The sequence below is a fragment of the Pecten maximus genome, chromosome 6 (genome assembly GCF_902652985.1).
Source record: "Pecten maximus chromosome 6, xPecMax1.1, whole genome shotgun sequence".
Taxonomy (NCBI): Eukaryota; Metazoa; Mollusca; class Bivalvia; order Pectinida; family Pectinidae; genus Pecten; species Pecten maximus.
The window spans coordinates 28443264-28457203 of record NC_047020.1 but is presented as its reverse complement, the minus strand read 5'-3'; the positions used below and the strand labels follow the sequence as shown (position 1 = coordinate 28457203).

At 37.0% G+C, this 13940-nt stretch overlaps 1 protein-coding gene across 2 annotated transcripts; it reads right to left on the bottom strand.

Moving 5' to 3' along the window:
- Positions 1–668: 668 nt before the first annotated feature.
- Positions 669–13486, bottom strand: LOC117329447 (temptin-like). Of its 2 annotated transcripts, none has more exons than XR_004533202.1 (4): positions 13472–13486; positions 5344–5518; positions 2749–2853; positions 669–1234 (listed from the first exon to the last, which is right to left on the bottom strand). XR_004533202.1 is itself a non-coding variant. In XM_033887398.1 (4 exons), exons 1-4 carry the CDS (start codon positions 10272–10274, stop codon positions 1227–1229), a joined length of 489 nt encoding a protein of 162 aa, XP_033743289.1. In that variant the 5' UTR covers positions 10275–10468; the 3' UTR covers positions 669–1226. The 2 variants fall into 2 exon arrangements, 1 of the variants encoding a protein (XP_033743289.1); XM_033887398.1 differs by lacking the exon at positions 13472–13486 and adding an exon at positions 10074–10468.
- Positions 13487–13940: the final 454 nt, after the last annotated feature.

Here is a 13940-nt window from a genome sequence, read left to right as displayed (position 1 = left end):
GTAAGAGACTCTCCACTGTATAATATAGTCGATAGAGTGAGAGATCGTTCTATGTAGAATGTAGTCCGTAGAGTGAGAGAGACCGTTCTATGTAGAATTTGGTCGACAGAGTAAGAGACTCTCCTCTATAGAATGTAGTCGATAGAGTAAGAGACTCTCCTCTATAGAATATAGTCGATAGAGTAAGAGACTCTCATCTGTAGAATGTAGTCGAAAGAGTAAGAGACTCCTCTATAGAATGTAGTCGATAGAGTAAGAGACTCTCCCCTATAGAATGTAGTCGATAGAGTAAGAGACTCTCATCTGTAGAATGTAGTCGATAGAGTGAGAGACTCTCGTCTATAGAATGTAGTCGATAGAGTAAGAGACTCTCCCCTGTAGAATGTGTTAGCCAGAGTAAGAGACCTTTCTCTGTAGAATGTGTTAGCCAGAGTAAGAGATCTCCCTCTGTCTCTATACCTATCTACTTTAGTGTATTTTCCTCTTTCACCCCTCGTCACTGTATGCCATGTTTTAGAGAAAGCAATTTCATTTTCTTCGGTCATTTAGCCATCATACCACATCCATCTCGCTGTTATGAGTCCGAGCCGGCTTCGTTCTATATATCGGTTTCCATACAAATCATGTCCCGTGTCTATTCATTTCATAATTACAATAAACAACACGTGTGCACAAACATTGATTTATTTTTGAAAATGATTCCTACGAGCATTATCAAAATTGCATTAGCTTGATTTTAAAACTGAAGACAGTATTTGAAAGAAAACGCTTGAACGTGAAAGTTATTTAGTGAACCTCAATATTCCACAGGAAATACTAACAACAATTTTATACCACACAACAATTACAACAGTTTGTAAATGTCTCCGGTTGAGCGTATTACACCCTAAATAACCCCTCGATTCCTTCAATCTCTCGATAAAGCAATACTTCTCAGTATTCATTGTGTAATACGGGAGCTGTTTGATGACACGGTTTTAGTTACACGATATTTTTCTGTAGACATGTACATGCAATATGAGATAATCTCTCAATATAACTGTAACAACTAAATGATTCCTACTTTGCTCCAATATTAGATCGTATATTGACTTCCTTTTTAATTTTTTTTTTTTTAGATTCTGACGGTTACGTCACACTTCCAGGTGCGTGCGCAGCCACTCGCGACAGCTGATTGGCGAATAAAAATCTGGTGGTCTAGATCCTCCTCACTGTCATCATCGTATTTATGGGGCTACAAATAAATGCGACTGGTTTTAGCAAAGCATTCTCTGAGTAATATAACATAAAATGTATTCTTTTAAGCAAGATATTGTGCATGCTGCAAATACAGTGACGTAGTCAAGCGCAATTGTTTAAAAACAGTTCTATAGACGGGTTAACTATCAATGACATACCCAATGCTGTAATTTGATAGTGAGATGTCAACCATGTTTAGCATTCCACAGAGTTCAATAGTTACAAGTGATACAACCTTTGCCATTTCTAAGGGTGACATTCGTCATGGAGATCTAAGAATGGGTACGCTGGCATTGGACTTAACTAGGGACGTATTCGACTCTGGATGAGAGTTATTCGGGAAACATTCGACGCTGTGTGATAATTATTAAGGAAACATTCGACTCTGAGAGTTATTGGGGAAACATTCGACTCTATTTGACAGTTATTAAGGAAACATCCGACTCTTTGAGTTATTAAGCAAAGCATCGAGCTTGTTTAACAATAATTAAGCAAACCATCGACTCTGACAGTTATTAAGGACACATCGACTCTGTTTGACAGTTATTAAGGAAACATTGACTCTGTTTAACAGTTAATAAGGAAACATTGACTCTGTTTAACAGTTATTAGGGAAACATTGACTCTGTTTGACAGTTATTAAGGAAACATTCGACAGTTAGAGAGTTATCAGATTAAATATCGGGTCCCTGTTGGACGCTTATTAAGGAAACACTCGATTGATTGTAAGAAAACATTCGAATGTGTTTAACAGTTAATACTGTTATATATTTCTAACTTCTTAAAATGGAGCAAGGAACTATTCAACTAGGTTTATCAATTAGGAAGGGGACATAATTAGTAGGAAAACATTCTCCTTCACGCAGCACTTAATTAAGAAACATTTTACTCTGTTAAACAGTTAGTAAGAAAACAATAGACATTGCTAAACAATTAGCAAGTAAAACATGAGCACTGTTATAATGTTAGCAAAGAAATAGTGATTGTCGCTGAACAGTTAAGGAAAAATTTGATTCCGTTTAACAGCTATCGCAGAAAAATATAAACAGTTAGTAAAGCAGATGATTCCGTTTCCATGGAAACATGTGATTTTTAAACAAAAATGTTTGCATATGCATGCTTTAAAAACAATTCCAATTTTCGCCTTGGATGACATCTGGAGTAATTTTTTTATAAATATTTGCTCAAACGCTATGATCAAAAAAAAAAAAATGTCATGATTTACGTCAAAAGTGAAGAAAATTAGCATGTCTTAGTTTATATGCAGTGATTAATTGGAGTATTCTTGCCTTATGGTCAATCATGGTCAAGCTAGAAGCTGCAGAGCCAGCATCCTTAAACTTGATATGATAATCATTGGGCATGTAACAATAATTCGGGTCGTAGTACATTTCCGTTAACCAAAGTTCATCCTCTGTTGGACCAGAGTTGACCATATGGAGAAAATCTGAGACAGATTCATGCTATCCAGCGTCGCCTTAATTCGAGTGTATTGCGAAAGTACCCCACCTGTATTCGCTGTTGCGGTCGAAGGACAAATCGCTGCAGGGATGTTCTGGTTTTGAAAGTCACAATCGACGTCAATAGGAGTTTTTTCATTTGGTTCACAGATACCTGTAACACAAAGAAACATACCTGTAACTTATCAACAAACCTGTAACACAAATAAACATACATGTAACTTACATCGACATACCTGTAACACAAATAAACATACCTGTACCTTACATCGACATACCTGTAACATACATCGACATACCTGTAACATACATCGACATACCTGTAGCATACATCGACATACCTGTAATATACATCGACATACCTGTAACATACATCGACATACCTGTAACATACATCGACATACATGTAATATACATCGACATGCCTGTAACACAAAGAAACATACATCGACATACCTGTAACATACATCGACATACCTGTAACATACATCGACATACCTGTAACATACATCGACAAACCTGTAATATACATCGACATACCTGTAACATACATCGACATATCTGTAACATACATCGACATACCTGTAACACAAAGAAACATACCTGTAACATACATCGACATACCTGTAACATACATCGACATACCTGTAACATTCATCGACATACCTGTAACATACATCGACATACCTGTAACATACTGTATACATCGACATACCTGTAATATACATCGACATACCTGTAACATACATCGAAATACCTGTAACATACATCGACATACCTGTAACATACTGTATACATCGACATACCTGTAATATACATCGACATACCTGTAACATACATCGACATATCTGTAACATACATCGACATACCTGTAACATACATCGACATACCTGTAACACACTGTATACATCGACATACCTGTAACATACATCGACATACCTGTAACATACATCGACATACCTGTAACATACATCGACATACCTGTAACATACATCGACATACCTGTAACATACATCGACATACCTGTAACATACATCGACATACCTGTAATATACACCGACATACCTGTAACATACATCGACATACCTGTAACATACATCGACATACCTGTAACATACATCGACATATATATAATTAATATATAAATACAAAATTATCTTGCTACAAGTTAAATTGTAGCCAGTCGGAGGCTATATGTCGGATGGGACATACTATTACTTAAGAAAACAAAGACATTCAATTTGAAAGCGTAGTATGAGCTAGAAGAGAACTGAAATATTAATCCAATAAAAAGAAAGAAAACAATTAACAAATAAAAAATTTAAACTGGGACTCAAGGAACGGTTTAAGGAGAAGATGTCCGTGAACGATATACACGTCTCGTTAGATATATTTATCCTTCTAGGATTATATTAAATCAAACTATTACACTACGTTCTAAAAATGAGAACCGGGAGTATTCTCTCCTTAAAACATAAATAAAAATACATTCTACCATGTTTGCTATGCAACGCCAGTTTTGATTGGTTTAAAACCATGTATTATTTCCCAATAACCCACGCTCGTGCCAATAATACACGCTCGTGCCAATAATACACGGTCGGGAGTCACGGCTGCAACAATTTTATATATCTAATATTCATCCTCTTTTGTGAAAAGTTACCATAGTCGAGTGGGCTAATGGGTTAGTCTTTCAATAAGTTTTCATCACGACGCGAGTTCGAAATCCTACGGAGGCCCCCCTTTTTTTTCTTTTTTCTTTTATCCTTTTTTTTTTTATTTTCAAAATCAATGCCATATGATAGATGCTCTTGATCGTAGTACTGTATTGCCTGTATATTTCATCAACAAATAATGCAATACTCAAGAAATAAATTACAAGGTTTTCTCGGGGTTTCTTTGCTGTTTTTCTATTAGAAAGAGGTCGATCTCAGAACTAAACAGTACATAGTAGAATAGAAATAATCAACTTTGACTCGTGTATTGTTGCAGGATATACAACTCGGACTCGGATATTTTGCAATTTTAATTAATAACTCAGGCCTGCGGCCTTCGTTATTAATTCAATTGCAAAATATCCTCGTCCTCGTTGTATATCCTGCAATAATACACGAATCATCGTTAATTATTTCTTAAATAAATAGATCACAATCACGGCCGTAAATCTTCCAAGCGTACTGTTACTTGCGCGGCCGACAACTTTGTAATTATCATCATCAGATGAGATTTTAAGGCAAATTGTGACAAACAAGCCACTGAACACAGAAAGAAATGTGTTATTTTAAAATCATAGATGGGGAAAGAAGTGATGTTTCAGTCGAAAAAATGGAATCTCACAATGTTCATATCTAGGTAGGGATATTTAAATCTTCACATTCACAATGGTCTCGCTGTACATTTAAGTAAAAATGACGAAATGTCTCTAATGCAGAAGAATATGTAGTGGATTGGATTTCCTTGAACAAGTGATTACGTTTCTTTTGTCCTTAACGACAGTCTATCTGCAAATTAATTGAAACTAAAGGACTTGACAAGGATGTTGCTAGCTCATTTTATGATAAACTCCTTGACAAATTCAGCCTAACATGGAATTCCAGCCTTTTCAGAATGGCAGGTATTTCCCTCGTTACTGGTACATATTTACCTGGGTGACCGGAAGGTTTTGTGAGAAGGACCGATTCTGGTTTAGTATGCCATTTCATTACATCGCTGCTACTACAGCTGGGGAAGCCGAGCTCTTCACCATTGGATATCCCATCCCCGTCCGAGTCATCGCTGCACAGTTGAACCGTCCAAGCACGATTTGCGTTATAAAACGCCTAAAAACAGAACATTAACACACATTTATAGAAAATATGGGAGATACACAGATTAACCAAATGATAACACAAACACCTGAAAGATCAAAGGAAATATCAGGTAAAATTACCCCTGGTTATATAGACCTGTAACATTATCACATTGTTATATATATAGACCTAACATTGTCACACTTGGTTATATAGACCTAACATTGTCACACCTGGTTACAGAGATCTAACATTGTCACACCTGGTTATATAGACCTAATATTGTCACACCTGGTTATATAGACCTAACATTGTCACACCTGGTTATATAGACCTAACATTGTCACACCTGGTTATATAGACCTAATATTGTCACACCTGGTTATATAGACCTAACATTGTCACACCTGGTTATATAGACCTAACATTGTCACACCTGGTTATATAGACCTAACATTGTCACACCTGGTTATATAGATCTAACATTGTCACACATGGTTATATAGATCTAACATTGTCACACCTGGTTATATAGACCTAACATTGTCACACCTAGTTATATAGACCTGTAACAATATCACATTGTTATATATATATATAGATCGAACATTGTCACCACTGGTTATATAGATCTAACATTGTCACACCTGGTTACACAGATCTAACATTGTCACACCTGGTTATATAGACCTAACATTGTCACACCTGGTTATATAGACCTAACATTGGCACCCCTGGTTATATAGATCTAACATTGTCACACCTGGTTATATAGACCTAACATAGTCACACCTGGTTATATAGACCTAATATTGCCACACCTGGTTATATAGATCTAACATTGTCACACCTGGTTATATAGATCTAGCATTGTCACACCTGGTTATATAGACCTAACATTGTCACACCTGGTTATATAGACCTAACATTGTCACACCTGGTTATATAGACCTAACATTGTCACACCTGGTTATATAGACCTAACATTTTCACCCCTGGTTATATAGACCTAACATTGTCACACCTGGTTATATAGATCTAACATTGTCACACCTGGTTATATAGACCTAACATTGTCACACCTGGTTATATAGACCTAACATTGTCACACCTGGTTATATAGACCTAACATTGTCACACCTGGTTATATAGATCTAACATTGTCACACCTGGTTATATAGATCTAACATTGTTACACCTGGTTATATTGACCTAACTTTGTCACACCTGGTTATATAGACCTAATATTGTCACACCTGGTTATATAGATCTAACATTGTCACACCTGGTTATATAGATCTAACATTGTCACACCTGGTTATATAGATCTAACATTGTCACACCTGCTTATATAGACCTAACATTGTCACACCTGGTTATATAGACCTAACATAGTCACACCTGGTTATATAGACCTAACATTGCCACACCTGGTTATATAGATCTAACATTGTCACACCTGGTTATATAGATCTAGCATTGTCACACCTGGTTATATAGACCTAACATTGTCACCCCTGGTTATATACATCTAACATTGTCACACCTGGTTATATAGATCTAACATTGTCACACCTGGTTATATACATCTAACATTGTCACACCTGGTTATATAGATCTAACATTGTCACACCTGGTTATATAGACCTAACATTGTCACACCTGGTTATATAGACATAACATTGTCACACCTGGTTATATAGACCTAACATTGTCACACCTGGTTATATAGACCTAGCATTGTCACACCTGGTTATATAGATCAAACATTGTCACACCTGGTTATATAGACCTAACATTAATATAAACTTTATTTTATTCATTCAATTCATACATATACAATACACAATCATACAATCATAATGTGAATAGGATTCGGAAACAAGTATAAGACTTATATTAATCCGTTTCCTTTTATGACACATTGAGTAAACGGCAGCAAGTGGGAGAATACGTAAGTGAGCAATGTAATACTTGAATAAATGAAAAATGGGGAAATTCGGAAAGAGGAGAGATGAAAAGACCAGAAGAAAAAGATTAGAGAGGAATTTTATGCCATGACATGAGATATACAACCTGCTGTAACAGCTGTGTACTTGGCAAACAATAAAGAATAAAAAAAAATAAAAACAATCATTCAAATCTTCTAGAAATAATTATAAATTCTTGAACACTGGAAAAAATCAAAAGATTTTCATCATACGTGAGTTCGTTGATATGGGATAGTTTAGAGCACTAAAACAACGTAAGCGAAACTGCGCGAAAAGTGGACAACGTAATAAGAAATGTTCGTTGGTCTCATCTTCATGATTACACATGCATAGAGGACTATCTATAAGATTTTTATGAAATAGATAAAATTTTAGTGGACCGCACTCCATCCTTAATCTTGCATGGTGAATCTGACCCAGTCTATTACCGCTAAGGAAGTAATGTGGAACTTTGTGGCGTGGTTTATTCAAATGACTTTTCAATTTAGTTATGGACGGATCACTTTTGATTGCATCTGGCAAGGAATTCCACAAAGGGATTACAGATGGCAGGAAGGATTTCATGTAAAGACTTGTGCGACAAGGAGGAGGGCGAAAGTTATTTCCAACACGAGTATTGTGATCATGGATGCTATTATTACGTCGAGGAAGAATTTCTTGTAGATACTGAGGAAGGAGACCGTGAACCATTTTATGGAAATGAATTATTTTGTGGTATTTACGTCTTTGCTCTAAGGGAAGCCAGCCTGTTTCAAGATCAAGTTTTACTCTACTTGTGAGTTTAGTTCCGCCAGTAACTATACGCGCTGGTTATATAGATCTAACATTGTCACACCTGGTTATATAGACCGAACATTGTCACACCTGGTTATATAGACCTAACATTGTCACACCTGGTTATATAGACCTAACATTGTCTTACCTCACCAAATGGAGATCGTCAGGCGGACATGTGTGATATCTTACCTCGCCTAATGGAGAACGTCTGACGAACATGTGTGATATCTTACCTCGCCTGATGGAGATCGTCAGACGAACATGTGTAATGCCTTACCTCGCCTAATGGAGATTGTCATGCGAACATGTGTGATATCTTACCTCACCAAATGGAGATCGTCAGGCGAACATGTGTGATATCTTACCTCGCCTAATGGAGATTGTCATGTGAACACGTGCGATATCTTACCTCGCCTAATGGAGATTGTCAGGCGAACATGTGTGATATCTTACCTCGCCTAATGGAAATTGTCAGACGAACATGTGTGATATCTTACCTCGCCTAACGGAGATCGTCAGACGAACACGTGTGATATCTTACCTCGCCTAATGGAGATTGTCATGTGAACATGTGTGATATCTTACCTCGCCAAATAGAGATCGTCAGGCGAACATGTGTGATATCTTACCTCGCCTAATGGAGATTGTCATGTGAACACGTGTGATATCATACCTCGCCAAATGGAGGTCGTCAGGCGAACATGTGTGATATCTTACCTCGCCTAATGGAGATTGTCATGTGAACACGTGTGATATCTTACCTCGCCTAATGGAGATTGTCATGTGAACATGTGTGATATCTTACCTCGCCAAATAGAGATCGTCAGGCGAACATGTGTGATATCTTACCTCGCCTAATGGAGATTGTCATGTGAACACGTGTGATATCATACCTCGCCAAATGGAGATCGTCAGGCGAACATGTGTGATATCATACCTCGCCTAATGGAGATCGTCAGGCGAACATGTGTGATATCTTACCTCGCCAAATGGAGATTGTCAGACGAACATGTGTGATATCTTACTTCACCAAATGGAGATCGTCAGACGAACATGTGTTATATCTTATCTCACCAAATGGAGATCGTCAGGTGAACATGTGTGATATCTTACCTCGCCTAATGGAGATTGTCATGTGAACACGTGTGATATCTTACCTCGCCAAATGGAGATTGTCAGGCGAACATGTGTGATATCTTACCTCGCCTAATGGAGATCGTCTGACGAACATGTGTGATATCTTACCTCGCCAAATAGAGATTGTCAGGCGAACATGTGTGATATCTGACCTCGCCTAATGGAAATTGTCAGACGAACATGTGTGATATCTTACCTCGCCTAATGGAGATCGTCAGGCGAACATGTGTGATATCTTACCTCGCCTAATGGAGATCGTCAGGCGAACATGTGTGATATCTTACCTCGCCTAATGGAGATCGTCAGACGAACATGTGTGATATCTTACCTTGCCTAATGGAGATTGTCAGGCGAACATGTGTGATATCTTACCTCGCCAAATGGAGATCGTCAGGCGAACATGTGTGATATCTTACCTCGCCTAATGGAGATTGTCAGACGAACATGTGTGATATCTTACCTCGCCTAATAGAGATCGTCAGGCGAACATGTGTGATATCTTACCTCGCCTAATGGAGATCGTCAGGCGAACATGTGTGATATCATACCTCGCCTAATGGAGATTGTCATGCGAACATGTGTGATATCATACCTCGCCTAATGGAGATTGTCAGACAAACATGTGTGATATCATACCTTGCCTAATGGAGATCGTCAGGCGAACATGTGTGATATCTTACCTTACCAAATGCGTTCCGATCAAATGGATCGCCCTGGATGTGTTCATTTGCAACATGTCCGACTTGTTGCCAAACTATTTCCTCGTTGTTGCAGTTTGTATATGTTACATTTTCTCCATTTGGAATCCTCACAGTATAAGTTGCGAAGGAAAGAACACAAGCTATACACGTGATCACTAGAAAAGCCGTGTGCATCAACATGCTGACGTTTGTTAATCCGTAGATAAGATATTAGTTAATATCACTATAAGGTTTTACAAGTCTTTGTCATCCGCAAGGTTAGGTAGGTCTAAATCGTACTCAGAGTAGAGCCATTCTTTGTCGTACTTAGGTGATGAATACCGTCTCGGACTGCGCACCACACCAACACGCTTATTATTAACAAATAAGATGGTGTTGTGACGGACAGACGTCATAATTGCTTTGAATTAATAAATGTCACTCTCCCTATCTATCCTGTTCTTCATTGCGTAGGGAAAAATAGTTTAACATTGTAGGTAAACGTCAGGTAACATTACGTTTTTATACTACGCATTAATTACTCATGTCGTGTCGTACAGCCAAGGAATTAGCATACAATATGTAATAAACATTTCCACAGTTGATCTATGATCTGGTTGAATTTGTGTCCTTATCACTTTTTAGACAGTTTATGAAGTGTTTCGTTGGTAAAAAAATAATAGCAAATATACTGGAATATTTCAGTAACCGGATAAATCTAAAATAGCAAGCTAGGCGACCATGAAAGTTGAACCTTTACATCTTTATTAACTGATAGTATCTAACATCAGCTACCATCAACTTCGTCATTAACTCATGTAATTATAATGTCATTAACAAACATATACTGTCATTAACTTTAACATTTATTAGCATAAATATATACATCACCAACCATCAGCTGAAATTATACACTGGATATTAATGGTTTGCCGTTTAATATTAAATCTATTTCACGAGTATGATATTTGTATATATATACATGTATATTGAAAAAAAAAAAAAAACAAAAGAAAACGAAACCAAAGGAAAAAAAAACAAAAAAAAACGACATATAATTCCAGTTCGTGATCATCAATTCCTAAAACATGATATTTACTCCACTATCTATGTAAGCAGTGTAGTTGGATGTAGATATTTAATGAAGATAAAACGTGACAAAGTCTGTCTCGTGTTACTGGAAATCAGTTTGATAATTTTCATATATTTCACAGGCAGAAATTTAATAAAACATTTTACATGATAAACAATTATCAGTTACCATGAATTTAAACTATACCTCTTTCGATATTTACAGATATCAACTGTTGTTAGTTGAAATTAAATATTAGCTTTAGATAAGTGTCTCGTTAATTCATTATTGAGAGATATATGTATGACAATTCAACTCAGGATTTAACTTGAGAGTTTTACAAATTAACTTGTATTGAAATGTAATTGTAATCTGATAATTGGAAAATATTAATAATAATAGTAAGAAATGCCAATTACAGAAAATCATATACACTAACGAAACTATTATTAATTAATGTACTTGTTGATTTGATTTTTAACAATAAGCAAAGAACGACAAAGACATTTTGTCATGACGTCATCAAAGCGTTTATTACAATGTACGTCACTTTCCACCACTGACGAGACGGACATTGATACAGCTATAATAACAATCTCTATCGTTAAAAAACTTCGTCAATGTCTGTTTCACAAATTGGGTGACATTGCCTTTCAAGTTGTTGTGTTCAACCTAAGTACTAATTAAGTGTTTTATATAAAACACACAGGGACACCTGGCAGTGTCACCACTAGACTCAGACAATAACAAGGAGTGGGCGATAAACGACAATCCTAATATATCAGGACTTCGTGTTTACATTAGAACATACAGGTACTTTCATTAATGATAAACATCAATTAAAAATAGTGTAACTATGTGGTTAAGTGTGTATCTGTCACGTGAATACGACTTATGTTAATTAATAGGAATAATGGTAATAGCAAAGGACCACTCACCTGTACTGATACACACATGTAATTATAGTCACCTGTACTGATACTCACATGTAATTATAATCACCTGTACTGATACTCACCTGTCCTTATATGCACATGTACATATACTCCCTTTACTTAAACTCACTTGTACTGTGACTCACCTGTACTTATACTCACCTGTACTGATACTCACCTGTGCAATATATTATAGTAAATCCGGAAATGTACCCGGATTCCGTATCTGTTGTTTAGTATGTACTCAACCGGAAGTTGAATAAAGTTGGGAAGCGGACATGTTGTTTGTGAAGATATTACAACCTGTACTTATTCTCCCTTTACTTATACTCACATGTACTGTAACTCACCTGTACTGATACTCACCTGTACTGATACTCACCTGTACTTATACTCCCTTTACTTATACTCACTTGTACCGTGACTCACCTGTACTGATACTTACCTGTACTTGTACTCACCTGTACCTATACTTACCTGTACTGATACTCCCTTTAACTTATACTCACTTGTACTGTGACTCTCCTGTACTGATACTCACCTGTACTGATACTCACCTGTACTGAAACTCACCTGTACATATACATGTACTCCCTTTAACTTATACTCACTTGTACTTATACTCACCTGTACTTATACTCACTTGTACTGATACTCACCTGTACTGATACTCACCTGTACTGATATTCACCTGTACTGTGACTCACCTGTACTTATACTCACCTGTGCAATATATTATAGTAAATCCGGAAATTTGTACCCGGATTCCGTATCTGTTGTTTAGTATGTACTCAACCAGAAGTTGAATAAAGTTGGGAAGCGGACATGTTGTTTGTGAAGATATTACAACGTGTACTTATACACCCTTTACTTATACTCACTTGTACTGTGACTCACCTGTACTGATACTCACCTGTACTGATACTTACCTGTACTTATACTCACTTTACTTATACTCACATGTACTGTGACTCACCTGTACTGATACTCACCTGTACTTATACTCACATGTACCTATACTTACCTGTACTGATACTCCCTTTAACTAATACTCACTTGTACTGTGACTCACCTGTACTTATACTCACCTGTACTTATACTCACTTGTACTGATACTCACCTGTACTGATACTCACCTCTACTGATACTCACCTATGCTGATACTCACCTGTACCTATACTTACCTGTACTGATACTCACTTGTACTGTGACTCACCTGTACTTATACTCACCTGTACTTATACTCACTTGTACTGATACTCACCTGTACTGATACTCACCTGTACTGATACTCACCTGTACTTATACTCCCTTTACTTATACTCACTTGTACTGTGACTCACCTGTACTTAAACTCACCTGTACTTACACTCACCTGTACTGATACTCACCTGTACTTATACTGCCTTTAACTTATACCCACTTGTACTGTTAGTGGTATACTCACTATAAAAAGAACGTCGTTTCCGTCACACGCGTAAGGGATTTCCCCTACACGTGTGCACACTGTCACAACCCAGGTTCGGGGGATCCAGGGTTCTGTTGGTACCTTAATTGGTTATTTTTATACTGATACTCACTGGTTATTTTTGTACTGATACTCACTTGTACTGTGACTCACCTGTACTTATACTCACCTGTACTTATACTCACTTGTACTGATACTCACCTGTACTGATACTCACCTGTACTGATACTCACCTGTACTTATACTCCCTTTACTTATACTCACTTGTACTGTGACTCACCTGTACTTAAACTCACCTGTACTTACACTCACCTGTACTGATACTCACCTGTACTTATACTGCCTTTAACTTATACCCACTTGTACTGTTAGTGGTATACTCACTATAAAAA